The sequence below is a fragment of the Melopsittacus undulatus genome, chromosome Z (genome assembly GCF_012275295.1).
Source record: "Melopsittacus undulatus isolate bMelUnd1 chromosome Z, bMelUnd1.mat.Z, whole genome shotgun sequence".
NCBI classification, from domain to species: domain Eukaryota; kingdom Metazoa; phylum Chordata; class Aves; order Psittaciformes; family Psittaculidae; genus Melopsittacus; species Melopsittacus undulatus.
Genome location: NC_047557.1, coordinates 88,869,609 through 88,883,176, shown reverse-complemented (window position 1 = coordinate 88,883,176; position 13,568 = coordinate 88,869,609). Strand labels below are relative to the sequence as shown.

Below are 13,568 nucleotides of genomic sequence, written 5' to 3'. Positions count from 1 at the left end.
ATTTAAATCCCATGGGTTGCGATAACAACAGTCCAGTAACTGAGGTACGATACAAAACCACTACTACTATCATCAGTAATAAAAACAATAAAGGAAATAACAAGGGAAGAGAATATAAAACTAAAAGGGAAAAAGGAAAAGAAAACAATAAACACAAGTGATGCACAATACAATTGCTCACCACCCACTGACCAATACCCAGCCCAACCTGAGCAGCAATCTGGGCCTTACAGGTAACAGTTTATATACTGGGCATGACATGTTGTGGTATGAAATACCCTTTTGGGCAGCTGGGGTCAGGTATCCTGTCTCTGCTTCCTCCAGGCTTCCTGTGCCCCTCCTCACTGGCAAAGCATGAGACTGAAAAGTCCTTGATCAGAGTAAACATTACTCAGCAACAACTGAAAACACTGGTGTGTTATCAGCACTGTTCTCAGGCTAAAGTCAAAAAAACAAGCACTGCACCAGCTACTAAGAAGGAGAAAAATAACTGCTACAGCTGAACCCAGGACACAGCCATAAAAAAAGACACAAAAATGCATCTGAAACAAAAATTGTATTTCTGAACTTCATATATTGTGTTCTCCACATTTTTGTATGCACTTTACCTGTTTTGTCTTAAAACAGCTCCAGACCAACTCAAGTGTTTCCTTTTCCACACAGGACATGCACTCAAATCTTTAGTACCACCTAAAAGATTGCTGGTTGACAGAAAAGAGACAATGCCTTTATAAAACTATCCACCATTTCAAGCAAAAACAGTAATTGATGTTATTCAAATTAATACCTTACTTTATATGTTATGTTTCAATACTTTTAACTGTTCTTTTTATACACCTTTAATAAAATAAAATAATTTTATTTTTATTTTGTTATTTTTTGGAAAAGTTTGTCACAGAATAGGTTATGCACTCAAAGCTTTAGACTGTTGAAACTTAATGTGACCATCACACTGGATAACTTTGACCCTGAGACACTCCAATTATTTTCAAAAGCTATCCTAGACATCTTAATTTTTGGATAACTGCATCCTTCTGGTATGTGTTTCCATTGAAACTATTAAATGCCTCTACAGTTACCCAGAAGTTTTACATGATCTTGAAAACATGGCCAGATAATTCGGTTGTGTCATGTAAGGCCACAGGTCAAATGCAAGTAAAACAACATAAGAAGATATATGGATCTATTTCTTCCAAAGTTCTAGTTATCCAAATAATCCTTGTCTTCTGCAAGTGTATCTGATGTTTGAAACAACTGAGCTAATAGGACCGGGATATATTTCTATAACAACACTGTTTTCTGGCCTCTGTAGTAAGAAGGCATGAGCAAAACAAGTTGCAAGAAATTGCACTGCAATACAGCTATGTAAATTCATGTCAGTAGAAAAAAATCTCATTTAATGACCCACTGGAATTTAAACTCAGATCTTGAAAACTGAGCTCTAGCACCTCTACTTTAAAAATGAAAGATCTTCCTCTTCCTGTTATAGAGAGAAGCTGATTTTCCTCTCAGTGTATTTGTTTCAGAGCCCTTTCTAGTCAATTAAGTCTTTACACTATGTGTATTGGGAAAATAAATATGATTTTGACAGGCCAAAAGGTTACGTTAAACCAGTGCTTCAAGACTCAGTGATGCCTTAGCTCAGCCTGGGGAAACAGTTTAGTTCTGAGTTTGGTCAGAGCTGTGCAATTCTTCACATACGTGATAAGCTAAAAGCGAAGTTGTTAAATTTATGTATATTAATGGTAGTAAATTACTACTGAGGCTCTCAATTAGCTTAATCAATCCACAATAGGTACCTGGGAATATTGCAGAAAACTCAGTGAAGATCTCTGCTCAATACATCAATGAAAGAGGTTGGCCACATGACAACATGCATGGCTACCTGAATTAGTATTTCTGTTTTATATATAATAACTGCTGAGCCTTATCTCACTATTCTAGATAGAACTGGTCCTGCCATTTCAAAAGAGGCATTTCAAAACTAGACGCTGCAGTTCTCTAGGTTGTAAGAACAATCGAGCCCTTGGAAAAGCTCTTCGAAGACTAAAATAGCGAGATTAATCACTCTGAAAAAAGACAACAAAGGAACAATAAAATGGATTAAAAAGAGAGACATCAGGAGATTTTTTCCTCACACCTCAACAGACAGAATTGTAAGAAAATTCAGCTCTGTAAACAGGCGGGAAATAAAAAAAAAAACAGGTAAAGAATGATAAAAGCATTCAGAAGGGAGTTATGGATCCGCATCAATCATTTAAAAACATATGCCCAAGAATTTGGGGAGAATAAAGTAGAAAGGAGAAGTGACCCATGAAATTTCAAGTCCGGTAGACCAGATTGTCAACAATCATGAAATCTGGAATAGTACCACATGTGTGGGAAAGAATAAAATGTTTCTCCATTCTTTCAACAGAAACAGTATTTATCAGGTCACCAGATTAGGCAGTCTGACCAATATCCTGAGTGTTTTACATGAAATTTTGAAGGAAAAAGCTTCTAAGAGTGAGCAATAGGACTTGTTCATTTATTTTAAGACTCAGCATTTTTATTAGATAACAGACAGAGAAACATAGAGCTGCTTTGGGGACAGCAACACCAAAAACAACTATCATGCAAGTAGTGGCATAGGGCTTTTATTAGCAGAAAAGGTTCAGGATTGTTTTAATTTTCACTAACATATTTACCTTTTAGAAAGGTTATTTACTACATGCAACACTGGGAAACACTTAGTATAGAAGCAGCTCAAGGAAGATGGCCCTGACTTCAATGACCCTGAAGCCCAAAACATTGAAAGCAGGTTAAAATTTGTTAGTACGAAGTGCAAAAATTACATGAAAACTTCACTATAAGCTGTGTGACTATTAACTGCAAACAAAGCAGGAGTTCTCCTGTGATTCTCTAGTCCTTGAATGACTGTTGCATAGACACACAAAAAGAAAAAAAAAAAAAAAGAAAAATAGCACTACTGCTGGATGTCTCTGGTAAGAAATTTTCAGCACTTCCGACTGAAGATGTAACCGAAGTTGATGCACAGGTATTTCTTCTAACATACTGTACACAGCATATTACTAATATGAACGACAATTATTCACATTTTGTCTCCATTTTACTCAAACTCTTCCACAATCTCTTCCTGAAGTTTTCTTTCTTCTAATAGCTTAGCAAAATTTCAGTCTCCTCAGCTAGAATTGCTCTCCAAAACATGGTATGAGGATAAGATGAAAATATGTATGACTTGCTACACAACAGTAGAATAAAAATTAGAAGGTCACCAATCACAAAAGTACTAGCAGCAGCATCCTGTGAGGAAGATCCATGACAGTGAACCCATTTTTGTTAGTGATTAGACAGGAGACCCTTGGGAAAGTTTTACAAGTCTAGATGCCTGTGCAATGCTAGAACCATTCTCCAATAGTTCCACAACTGCCTCCTGAAAGAAAATTCCCTAAACAAGACTTTTCAGTATCCCAGACATGTCCCAAGTTCAGAACAGCAACTGTTTCATTTCAAGAATCAAATGCTGTAGGATTTCACAACTGGTAAAATGTATAACAGCTCATTACCACAGCTTCCCACCAACAAAGGTATAAAGCTGCAAAAGGGCAAATGGCATCATCTTCCTTACTTGAGCAACAGATAGCTCAAAGTTGGCATGGTGGAGAGGGATAAAGCTCTGCAAATATGTGCATAGCTGTTTACACTGGGATCAACAGTCCAAGACCACTGGAGCAGATACACTCCATTGTCCTGTACCCTAGGACGCCTGGAAGGTGGGGAAAATCACCTAGTGGCATATTCTCAGTGCAGCCTCAGGTCAAGACTGGATTTCTAGAGGGAGTGTTGAGAGCACAGAGTGGAGCAATGCCCCAAGACACAGGGACTGCTTATTGCTAGCCCTTGTCCAAGCCCTTTTCTTCCAAAGCAAGACACATAGCTTGTTTCCACCAAAAAAAAAAAAAAGAAAAAAAAAACAAAAAAAAAACAACCCAACAATAACAAAAAAATCCACAAGGCCTCTTTTTTTTTTTCTAGGTAAGCAACAACAGATACCTTTTGGCAGAGTATACTCTGCGTTCTCTCACTTACTCTGCCCAAGATGAAGCACAGAAAACAGTTCTGTAATCACCTCCCACCCCACATTTCTGCATTACAGGGGTTCCACAGAACCTGAGTCTTCCCCCTTACTCCCTGTGCACATGCCACTGGAAGTGCCTCCAGCAAAACGCTCTGATCAGATCTCCCTTCCCAGACCACCTTTCCATTTAATTGGAAAGGACAGTCCCAAAGGAAACAGGGACACAAAGCACAGACCAGGCACTGCTGAGGTACACAAGCTGCTTCTGCCTTTTTCTTCCCCAGCCCTCACAGTACTGTCCCCTCCCTCCCTGCCTCTAAAATCCCACCTGGTGGGTGGCCCACGCAGTCCCACTCTGCTCCTCTTACCTGTTGCAGCCCTTCACCTTGCTCCAGCCAAGGCTCTCCAACACTTGTCAGTCTCCATATGCCCCTCTCAGAAAGGATCAGGGGAGCGGGGTGAGCAATGCGCTCCCTGCCTGGGGCGGCACTGCCTCTGCCGTCCAAGATTCTGCAGCTGACTGATCTGCTCCTTCTGAACCCTGAGGAAGGCGCCGCTTTCTGCTCCGTAGCAGCTTTGCCTCCGAGCCGAGCCCGCCGCCGCGCAGCCGCTGCCTGGGCTGGAGGGAGCTGGCTGCCCGGCCATGCACAAAGCCCTGCCTCTGCTGGCTCCTCGGGAACGGCCTCTTCCAAGCGAACTTACTGGGGTCTGAGCTGTACCTGGGGGTAGAAGAGGAGAAATTATGTTTTGCAGTGTGGAGTGTGCATTAACTATCCCCAGAGTTAACTGCATCTGAGTTTCTCTTCTTTTAGACCAAACTTGCTGTCTCCTGCTGGAGTTATTAATCTTTATGTTTGTATCCTTTGTGCATATGTGAGTTGGTTTGTTTCTCCCGTTCCACCCCCTTACCCCCACACACTCTCCCTAAAAACCCAACAATTAAAAAATGTGGAGTTTTTTTTCCTTTAATTCCCCTACACTGTGTAATTATATTCACATTAGAAATCAATCAACTCTGGTCATTACCATTAGTGATATGCTCATAAACCAAGCACTAGTCATGCTAATGAACTGAATGAAACATAATTTCTTGTTGTGTAAACTAATGCTCAATGCTAATCAGCAATAAATTCAATCAGACATTACTTACATCAACTGAAAAACACATTAAAGCCGGGTAAAGCACAGTAACTGCTCACATTTGGAGTAAGCACGCACCCACCCGTGCCCAGGGGCAGGCTCAACAGTACCTCGGCTGCGGGGTCTGCGTTAGGATGCCCCAGAGCCCTGGAGGGACGTGGCCTCCCAGCGAGGGACACGTCGGTGGCGGGGAGCTAGGGGACCCTGGCAAGAGCAGGGTGCGGGGCTGCGGGTGGGACAGGCCACCAGGCCCACTGGCTGAGTGGGGTCACCCAGCAAAGCCGAGAGTGACTGAGGCCCCAACAGCCCCTTGCCTACTCCTACCTCCCTGCAGCCCGGATGGTGATGACTGCAACCAGACTCTGCTGCCAGGCCGCAGGCCACGGCCGAGTCTGCCTCTCAAAGCTGCAGCTGCGGAGTACTGGTGTGGGCCCGCCCGAGGCCAGACGGGCGGATCCGCCCTCAGCGCGATTACCCGCACCTCTCAGACGGCCACTTGCACCAGAGTCCAGTTTCCTTCTGCCCGGTCTCCCCGTCGGAGCCCGTTTTCCTCCTGGGAGTACAGTACCGCTGATCGCAAGGCCCAGCATAGAGCCATGAGCAAAACGGCGCTGCATCTCCAGCACAGGTGCGAGGATCGCGGGGAGCCCCGCCCACCCCACACGCGAGGCAGCCGCAAGGAGCGCGCTGTCTGCTGCGCGAGGCCTCGTGTGAACGTCTCCATGCAGCTCTTCCCGTGACCAGGACGGGACTCTTGGGAAGTGAGCTCCATTGCACGGGCACGGCAGCCGGAGTGAGCCCCACGCGGCGGCTCGGCACTACCCGCGCTTCTACACGCAGCAGCCGCGGGGAGTCTGGGCGTGGCCAGGGCGGCAGCGGGACCCGCCCGTCCCTCCGGCGACCCGGGGCAGGCCCCTGGACGGGGAAGCGAGCGAGGGCTCCATGGGCTGGGCCGGTGCTACAGGGGCTCTGGGGAGGTGGCGACTTTACCTCCACAACGGGGATGCTGCAGTACTGTCCCTCCCCGGAGGCCTCAGGGCGGTTGCCCCCTGCATAAGGCTTACTCCTGGGTACCGCACGGCGGTGAGCTGTGTGGGGGCTCGCTGCGCGGGCGGAGAGCTGAGACGGCTTTCCCAGGCAGCCGCGGCGGCGTTTAGCAATAGCCGCAGAGCGGTGATTTGCTGCGATTGGGGGTAATATAATTTCCAGCTGCACAATATTAATGAGACGCTCACAAGCAGGGGGAAACTTTCAGCGGGAGGCGGCGGGTTTATTTGCTTCGTGTTAAGGGACAGGGGAAAAAAACCCAAAAAAACAAAGAGCAAAAAGCGAAGCATCAGCACTAGCAGCCCCCGCACGCCGGAGCTTGCCGGGGCACCCCGCGACTGCCGGCTTCCCTGAGCGGGCAGCAGCTCCTCTCTTGTAACCCGATGATTTCTGTTTCCCCTTGCGGTTTTTGGTGGGGTTTCTAAATCCCTCTGCCCCCTTGCCGCGGTCACGGGGGTCAGGAGAGGCTCCGCTCACCCTGCTCGTCCCCTTCTCTTCTGGGTGAGAGGGTGCGGCGGCTGGGAGGGTGGGCCGTGCTGTGCTGCGGAAGAGGAGCGAGAAGCCCGGCCAGAAGCTCAGTGCGGGAGCGGTGAAAGGCTTCAGGGTAAAGTAATAAAGTGTCTTATATTGAGAGGAGCGCGCAGCCCGGAGAATCCGATATGTGGATTGTCTCGGGCAGGTTATAACTCCAAGTGAAAACAATTCGGTTGCCTCCCGTTATTAACTCTTCCCCATAAATCTCGGCTGTCTCCCTGTACGGTTCCCGCCAGCGACCGCAAGTGCCGCGGCCAACGCGGAGGTCCCGGCGGGGGCCGTCCGCGCCTTCCCTTCTGCTGTCGGGCTCAGTTCGAGACCTGCGCCTGTCGGTATCGCGCGAGTGGGAGGTGTTTTGGCCCCCGCGCCCCTCTGTGACAGAGAAGCGGGTGCTGACTCGAGCTGATGTGTTCGCTTGGAAACTGAGGGCCGCGGCCCCTCAGGATCAGGTTGAGCCTTGCCCAGCCCCGCTCCAGCCGGCCGCCCCGCCGCGGAACTGCCCTGCAAAGGCCGGGGCAGGGAGAGGCGTCTCCGCCTGGCTATTTCGAGGGCAGAACCTGCAAACAAAGCGAGAAGAGTTGCTTACTGTGCTCGTGTTGATCCCCACCTCAGAGCTAGTTCAGTTTCTCCCTGGGAACCGGCATTCGTGCGGCTCCGCCGGGACCGCACCGCGGAGCAGAGAAACCTCTTTCACTCAGCGACAGGCTCGTGTCATTGCTTTATTTCACATTAAAGTTTAGATACAATCGAGATCCCCATACACACATTTTAATAAAATTAGTAATCTCTGAGTACTGCAAAATTATAGCATTTACATCTTTAAAAGACTGTAAACAAAATAATACTGGCAAATAAATAATACGAGCATCGAAGTGTACATCATCAGGTATTTTTAGACGGCCGTATAAAATGCGATCCGGTTTACAGAATATGATACACATAAATGCTATAAATAAGCGGGCAGAAGAGCCGGCGGGAAACTTCCTAGCAGCGGCTCCGTTTGTGCTGCCAGCACTGCCAGCGGGGCTTGCACGGCCGCGGGGCCCTGCTCAGGGCGGGGAGGGTGTTACACAGAGGGGGAGCGGAGCACTGCAACCACACCCGCGGGGGCTCCGCGGCCCTGGGACCGCGCCGAGCAGCCTCCTTTCCCTGCCTGCCTGCATTGAGAAACCTCATTTCTGGTTGAGAAAAATAAAAGTGCCGTTTAAACTTTATTGAATTAAAGAAAAATTAATTTTTATATTCACTCATATATTACGGAGTAATAGTAAAAGTTCAGTATACTTCCTGGTATTTAGTTGGGCCACATGGTACAAGAGCAAAACAAGCATCAAAACATTTAGCAGCCTTAAATTTCACAATCACTCAGAATTACATAGAAATATTGAAATACTCTAGTCAGCGTTGGCTGTGAATAGTTCTTAACGTAGAAATTTTCCCTTTGCCAGCCCATACAGAGCAAGAATTGCATTTTCCCTTCCATCGTGGCATCCATGTATTCAAAAATACTTTTTCTTTTTTGTTTTGTTTTAAAAGTTAAACTCAGAGAAAGAGTCAAGATTAACATGTTTTAAAAACAAAACTACAAAATATGCTGTAAAGGACAATGGAAATATCTAAAGTCTACTCGTATGAGGCAGAAACCATGGGGAAATGGTGGCAAATTACACAAATGACACAGGGATGGGAACCAATTTTGTGGGAGAATATAAATGGGGGGTTGATCAATTATAGCATCTCCCACCTGTTGGCTGCAACACAACAAAAATAAGTAGTAATTCTTCAAAGCAGGTGTACACAAACCTAAGCAGGATTTAGCTTCTTTAATATTTGAATGTAAAAATTCTGCTGTCCCCAACTCTTTAAACCCAGCTACCACTTGTGAATTTGTAAGAGATCTCTCCCTTTTCTTGGATAAGAAGTGATTTAAAGTGGGAACACCAGAAATCCAGAGAATGTCGAATACTTCCAGCCTCCCATTAAGTTTCCTCTCTCCAGTTTTAGATAAGCTCTGTCTCCTTTTTCCATCTGAATCAGGACTCCATTGCTAGCAGCTTCCCGGGTCACATCTTGATCCCCTGCAAAGGCAGAAATCACTGGCCACCCATTTAGCATCAAACTCACCTAAAGAGCAAGATAAAACAAAGCCCTCCATCAGTTAAAGTCAGACAATGACACTGCCAGGGCTCACCTAGCAGGCGAAAGGCTTAGTTAAGAAAGGGCCTCTTTTGACAGCTGAAACTCCAGCCCCATAAAAATGAAATACCAATCTGAACTCAGCAAAGGTATGTACTCTAAAGGAAGAAGCCTTTCACCACTGTTTTAGACTGACAACCACATCAAAACACCCAGTGCATATAAAACAGGACATTGATCCTATTTTGAAGAATTTCAATAGGGTGCCTGTGTTTTCAGTCTATGAAAAGAGGTCTGCTCATACTTATTGAAAGATGGCTTTATGCGAAACCTCAGAGACAGCAAGGAGCAGAGCCACAGCTGCCAGAGTCAGCGCGTTTGAAGTGTATTCAAGAGGTAGTTTTCCTTTGTTAGAAAGAGAAGACAATATGCCACAACACAGTCAATAAGCTCTGCTCAGCTCTCATTAATGATCCCAGGACTGCACACCCCATGTTAATAATAAGCTACCTGCCCAGTCTGGGTGCGTGAAGGTGCTTATACCAGGAAGGTGCTATGCAGCTGTATATTCACCTTTGCAATTGTGCATTGCTACACAGGCAGGTTCCCTGTCTAGGTCATGCTACCTGGCTTCAGGCTGGTAATTTATTATCCCTACCTAGCGATGCATATGCATCGAACTGCATACAAAAGATGTGTAAAGGGTGGCTGCATACACTCATACAGAGCTACATTCATTACCGTCTCCATGCCATAGGCACCTCCCTGCACCCCAAATCCCTATGAAACCTTCTGCTGCCTCAGAGTAGATGAGGAGCCTGCCGCTGGCCGCGGCTCCCAGGGCTCTGTGCAGGGGTGTTCCTGGAGCCCAGGGCTGCCCAGGGGCCAGGGCAGGCGGGAAGGGTACAGCCAGCAGGCTCTTTCCTCCCGTCCCATCCCGGTTGATGCGGGCAAAGGCCCGCCGGTGACCGGGAGTCGGAGCAGCCCCTGGGGAACCGACCCTTCGGCCGGGAAGCGCCGGGAGGTATGTGCTCCACTCCTGGCGGTGGACCAGGGGCATGGCCCTGCCCCGCCGCCAGCACGGCCTCGTCCCTGTCAGGCCGCGGGCCCTCTCCGCTCCCTCCCGCGGTGCCCGCGGAGCGCGGCGGCAGCGCTTGGGGCTGACCTGGATGGTTTGCCTGTTGTACACTTTCACCACGTGAAAATTGAAACTGTATATCCCCTTTCTTGGCGCGATGAAAGTGCTCCGCTCCGAGTCGAAGTTGCTGCCGATATTCACTAGTACCTGGAAAGGAAGGGAATGGCACCGTCAGCACCTCCGCAGGGCCTCAGCCACCGCCCAGCCCCGCTGCTGCCCCGGTCCGCAGCTCCTCCGCCTCCCGGGCAGGGTTCCGCGGGGCGGCGCTCCCCGGCCCAGCCCTGCAACCTTCCCCGGCAACTTCTCTACTCCGGTGTCGGCGGCGCGCCCGGAGCCCCGCCACCCCACCGCGCACCTGGTCGAAGTAGATTATCATGGTGCGGTTGCTCATCTCGGAGGGCTCGTGGTTGGTGCTGCGGATAGCGGAGAAGGCGACCTTGGCGCTACCGGAGCGCACGGAGATGCCGAGAGCCGTGCCGGTGGGGTCGGAGGTGGGGTTGGAATCGCACACCACGAGGCACTTCCCCTCCAGCACGATGGGTTCCGTCTCATTCTGCCCGCACACCAGCCACGCCATGCCCAGCAGTAGCCCCAGCGCCAGCCCTAGCCCCGAGCCCCGCATGGCGCCGCACTCCCTTCTCTCCGCGCCGCTCCGCGCCGCGCCGGGCGGCACGTCCGTGCTCCGCACCGCTCACTCCCTGCCCCGCCGCGCTCTCAGAGCGCGGCCGAAGGCGCCCCGCCGGGTGGGAAGCGGCCGCGAGGAGGCACGGGAGCGCCCGCACACATAGCGCGGCGCGGAGCGCTGCGGGGCCGAGCGGTGCGGAGCGGAGCGGAGCCGCCCGCCGCGCCGCGCGGGGCTGAGGGAGGCGGCGGGAGGCGGCGGCGCTGCCGGGGCTGCCGGCGAGCACAAAGACGGCGCGAGGCACGACCCCGCCTCCCCACCGGCCCCGCGCTGGCGTCAACGCCCCGAGCCCGCCTCCGCTGCGCCCGGCCCAACCGGCGCCCGCCGCGCGCCGCCGCCACCAATGGCCGCGCAGTCCGTTTGTGGCCGTCGCTTTTGTTAGGCGGCGCGGGCGCGGGCGCGGGAGCAGGTACCGAACAGCCGCCCACGCTGCACCGCACAGCACCCTACGGCACCGCACCGTTCCGTTCCGCACCGCACCGTACCATACTGTACCATACTGACCCAAGCCGAGCCAAGCCCAGCCGCTCAGGTAGGAGAGCCGAGGCGCGGAGGGGAGCGCGGAGCAGGAGAGCCCTCGCGGAGCACAAGGGCCCGCGGCAGCTCGGCGAGAAGCGGGGTGTCGGGTAAAGCCTGGCTGAGGGCCCGGGAGTCGGAACGGGGCGAGGAGAGCTGGAAGGAAAGGGGCTGTTGCGAGGCCGAAACCAACAGAAACTGCACCGCTGAGGACGGGTAACACCCCCACCCCCACCCCCCCACCCCCGCACCCTCTCTGCCGGAGATTGCACTGATGCTGAGGGTCCCCCTTATCGGGATCCCGGTCTCCGCTGTCTTCTCCAGCAGCCTCGCTCGCACCCCGGGGAGGAAAGGAACGCAGTGTCTCAGCCAGGCTTCCCCAGCAAGAAACTTCACAAAACTAGAGACTTTTCCGCGTCCGAGCTCCCGGCTGTGGCGGAAGGTCCGGTCCTCGGGCCGGCCCCGCCCCGCCGCTCTTCGCGCCCTGCCGGAGGGCTCCAGCCCGGGTCGCGTTTTTAGGGCCGTTGTTGCTTCCTAAAGAGCAGACCGCTGTCGTGGTGGACACGTGGACAGTGCGCATTCTGGATGTGCTCTCAAAAAATCATAGCCCGGGATTGCAGAATAAGAGATTTATGGATGAACAGCTTGAAACAAACCACGGGAACAAAGTCACTTTCTAAGTGACAAATCGGTTTGCAAAATTAAACTTATATTCAGAGATAAAAACTTAAATGGAGTTTGTAGCATCCTCTCTGGGAAACTGAGTATTATCCAAAATGGTGTTCCAATGCAAATCACTATGAATCTGGGTAAAGGCTTTCTTTTATGTTCTGTGCTGTTAGGGTTGTGGGATTCATAAGACTTTTTCGATTTCTCTCTGAAAACTGCTGCAAATAAAACTTTCTTCACGTTCCTGCCCCACCCAGTTACATGTGTGCCTGTACAGTTCTCGGACGAAGTCTCTGAAGTACCAGAGCTTGCCCGTGAGCTGGCGCTGGCTGTCTCGAAGGGGACAGATGTAGTTATAACCGATGGCCTTCGACCTCAGGGAGGACAAAAGTACCCCATACTGAATTTTAGACATTCAGCAGTGAAGCGTTCTGGAAAGCAATGTAGCTGTAAAATGATCATAAGGGAAGGACAATAGTCAGAATGGAAGGGAAGAGAGAATAAAATAGAAATTAAAACTATCCCGAGATGCAAAAAACGGAGATAAAACTGAGTGGGAGGAGCCATAGCCTCTTAGAAGCCATGACATGTTTTACTTCCAGACATAAGCTTATGATTTATAATGTGTTATTACCACTTATCTTCTTAACTGAGTCCAAAGGCAGAATCAGAAACTTTTTGAAAAATTAAATTAATATTTCTAATGGGTATTAACGTGGGTAAAGCAAATAAAAACCAGTAAAAATTAACATTCCACACCCTTTTCCGTACCGGAGAGGTGACATGGGGAAACGGAAACTGAAGGAGCACAACTGTGCCCTTTTCAATTTTCTAAGCTCTTGACTGTGTGTTCTTTCATTATACATGGCGGCTCTCTTTTATGTAAAAAAATATGTATTCATATATTTCGTTTTAAGACACTTCTTGTGCACAACAGAAGTCTCTTCTCTGGTGCTACAGAGCTCTTTAGTTACAGCTTGCTAGTTTGGGTACAAGAGGGTTTTTTCTCCAGAGTTGGGAGTTGTCCTTGATGTTTGGATACAGGAGGAATTTTCCTCTGGAGTTGGGGGTTGTCCTTGCTGTTTTGGGGGGACCCCTGGGAGGAGTCAGGGTGGCCTTCCTCCTGCCACTGCCTTGACCTCTCCACAGGATCTGAGGGATGGAGAAAGAACAAGAACAGACAGGCTTGGGAAAAGGAACAAATCTGTCACTTTTTACAGAAGCCCATTCCCACAGAGGAGGTGGGCATGCAGGCAAGGTGGGGATGCAAAGCTTCCTGTGCCAGACACCACCGTTGCCATAGACAATCAGTCTTGCACACTTGACTAGCACGATAACACCCAGCTTCTGCAGTTCTGGCTTTAATAACATAACACCAGCCATGTAAATTAGACATGACTTCATTTTCATTAAATGTCACATGCGGTGCTAGGCCATTACGTTGATTTCCTCTGTATTGACAACAGCTTCTGACTCGAACTGGGAACAAAGAAGAGATGCTCAGCAGGAGAATGTAGGATGGTATACAAGAACATGGTGTAATTAGTGATGTGTGGCAGAGAGCTCCCAAGCTAGGAATGCAGATTTGCAAATCCAGATGTTTACAGAGGGCCATGAATTACATTACC

The 13,568-nt window shown here is 49.6% G+C and overlaps 2 protein-coding genes across 2 annotated transcripts; one reads left to right on the top strand and one right to left on the bottom strand.

Annotated features, from left to right (window-relative positions):
- Window positions 1–7,991: 7,991 nt before the first annotated feature.
- CBLN1 (cerebellin 1 precursor) lies at window positions 7,992–10,815 on the bottom strand. The gene is made up of 3 exons (XM_034072846.1): window positions 10,429–10,815; window positions 10,101–10,220; window positions 7,992–8,923 (listed from the first exon to the last, which is right to left on the bottom strand). The coding sequence occupies exons 1-3, from the start codon at window positions 10,693–10,695 to the stop codon at window positions 8,726–8,728; spliced, it is 585 nt and encodes a 194-aa protein (XP_033928737.1). The 5' UTR covers window positions 10,696–10,815; the 3' UTR covers window positions 7,992–8,725.
- On the top strand, window positions 10,694–12,098 carry LOC117437972 (uncharacterized). Its single transcript, XM_034073113.1, has 3 exons — window positions 10,694–10,816; window positions 11,138–11,487; window positions 11,596–12,098. The coding sequence occupies exons 1-3, from the start codon at window positions 10,694–10,696 to the stop codon at window positions 11,807–11,809; spliced, it is 687 nt and encodes a 228-aa protein (XP_033929004.1). The 3' UTR covers window positions 11,810–12,098.
- Window positions 12,099–13,568: the final 1,470 nt, after the last annotated feature.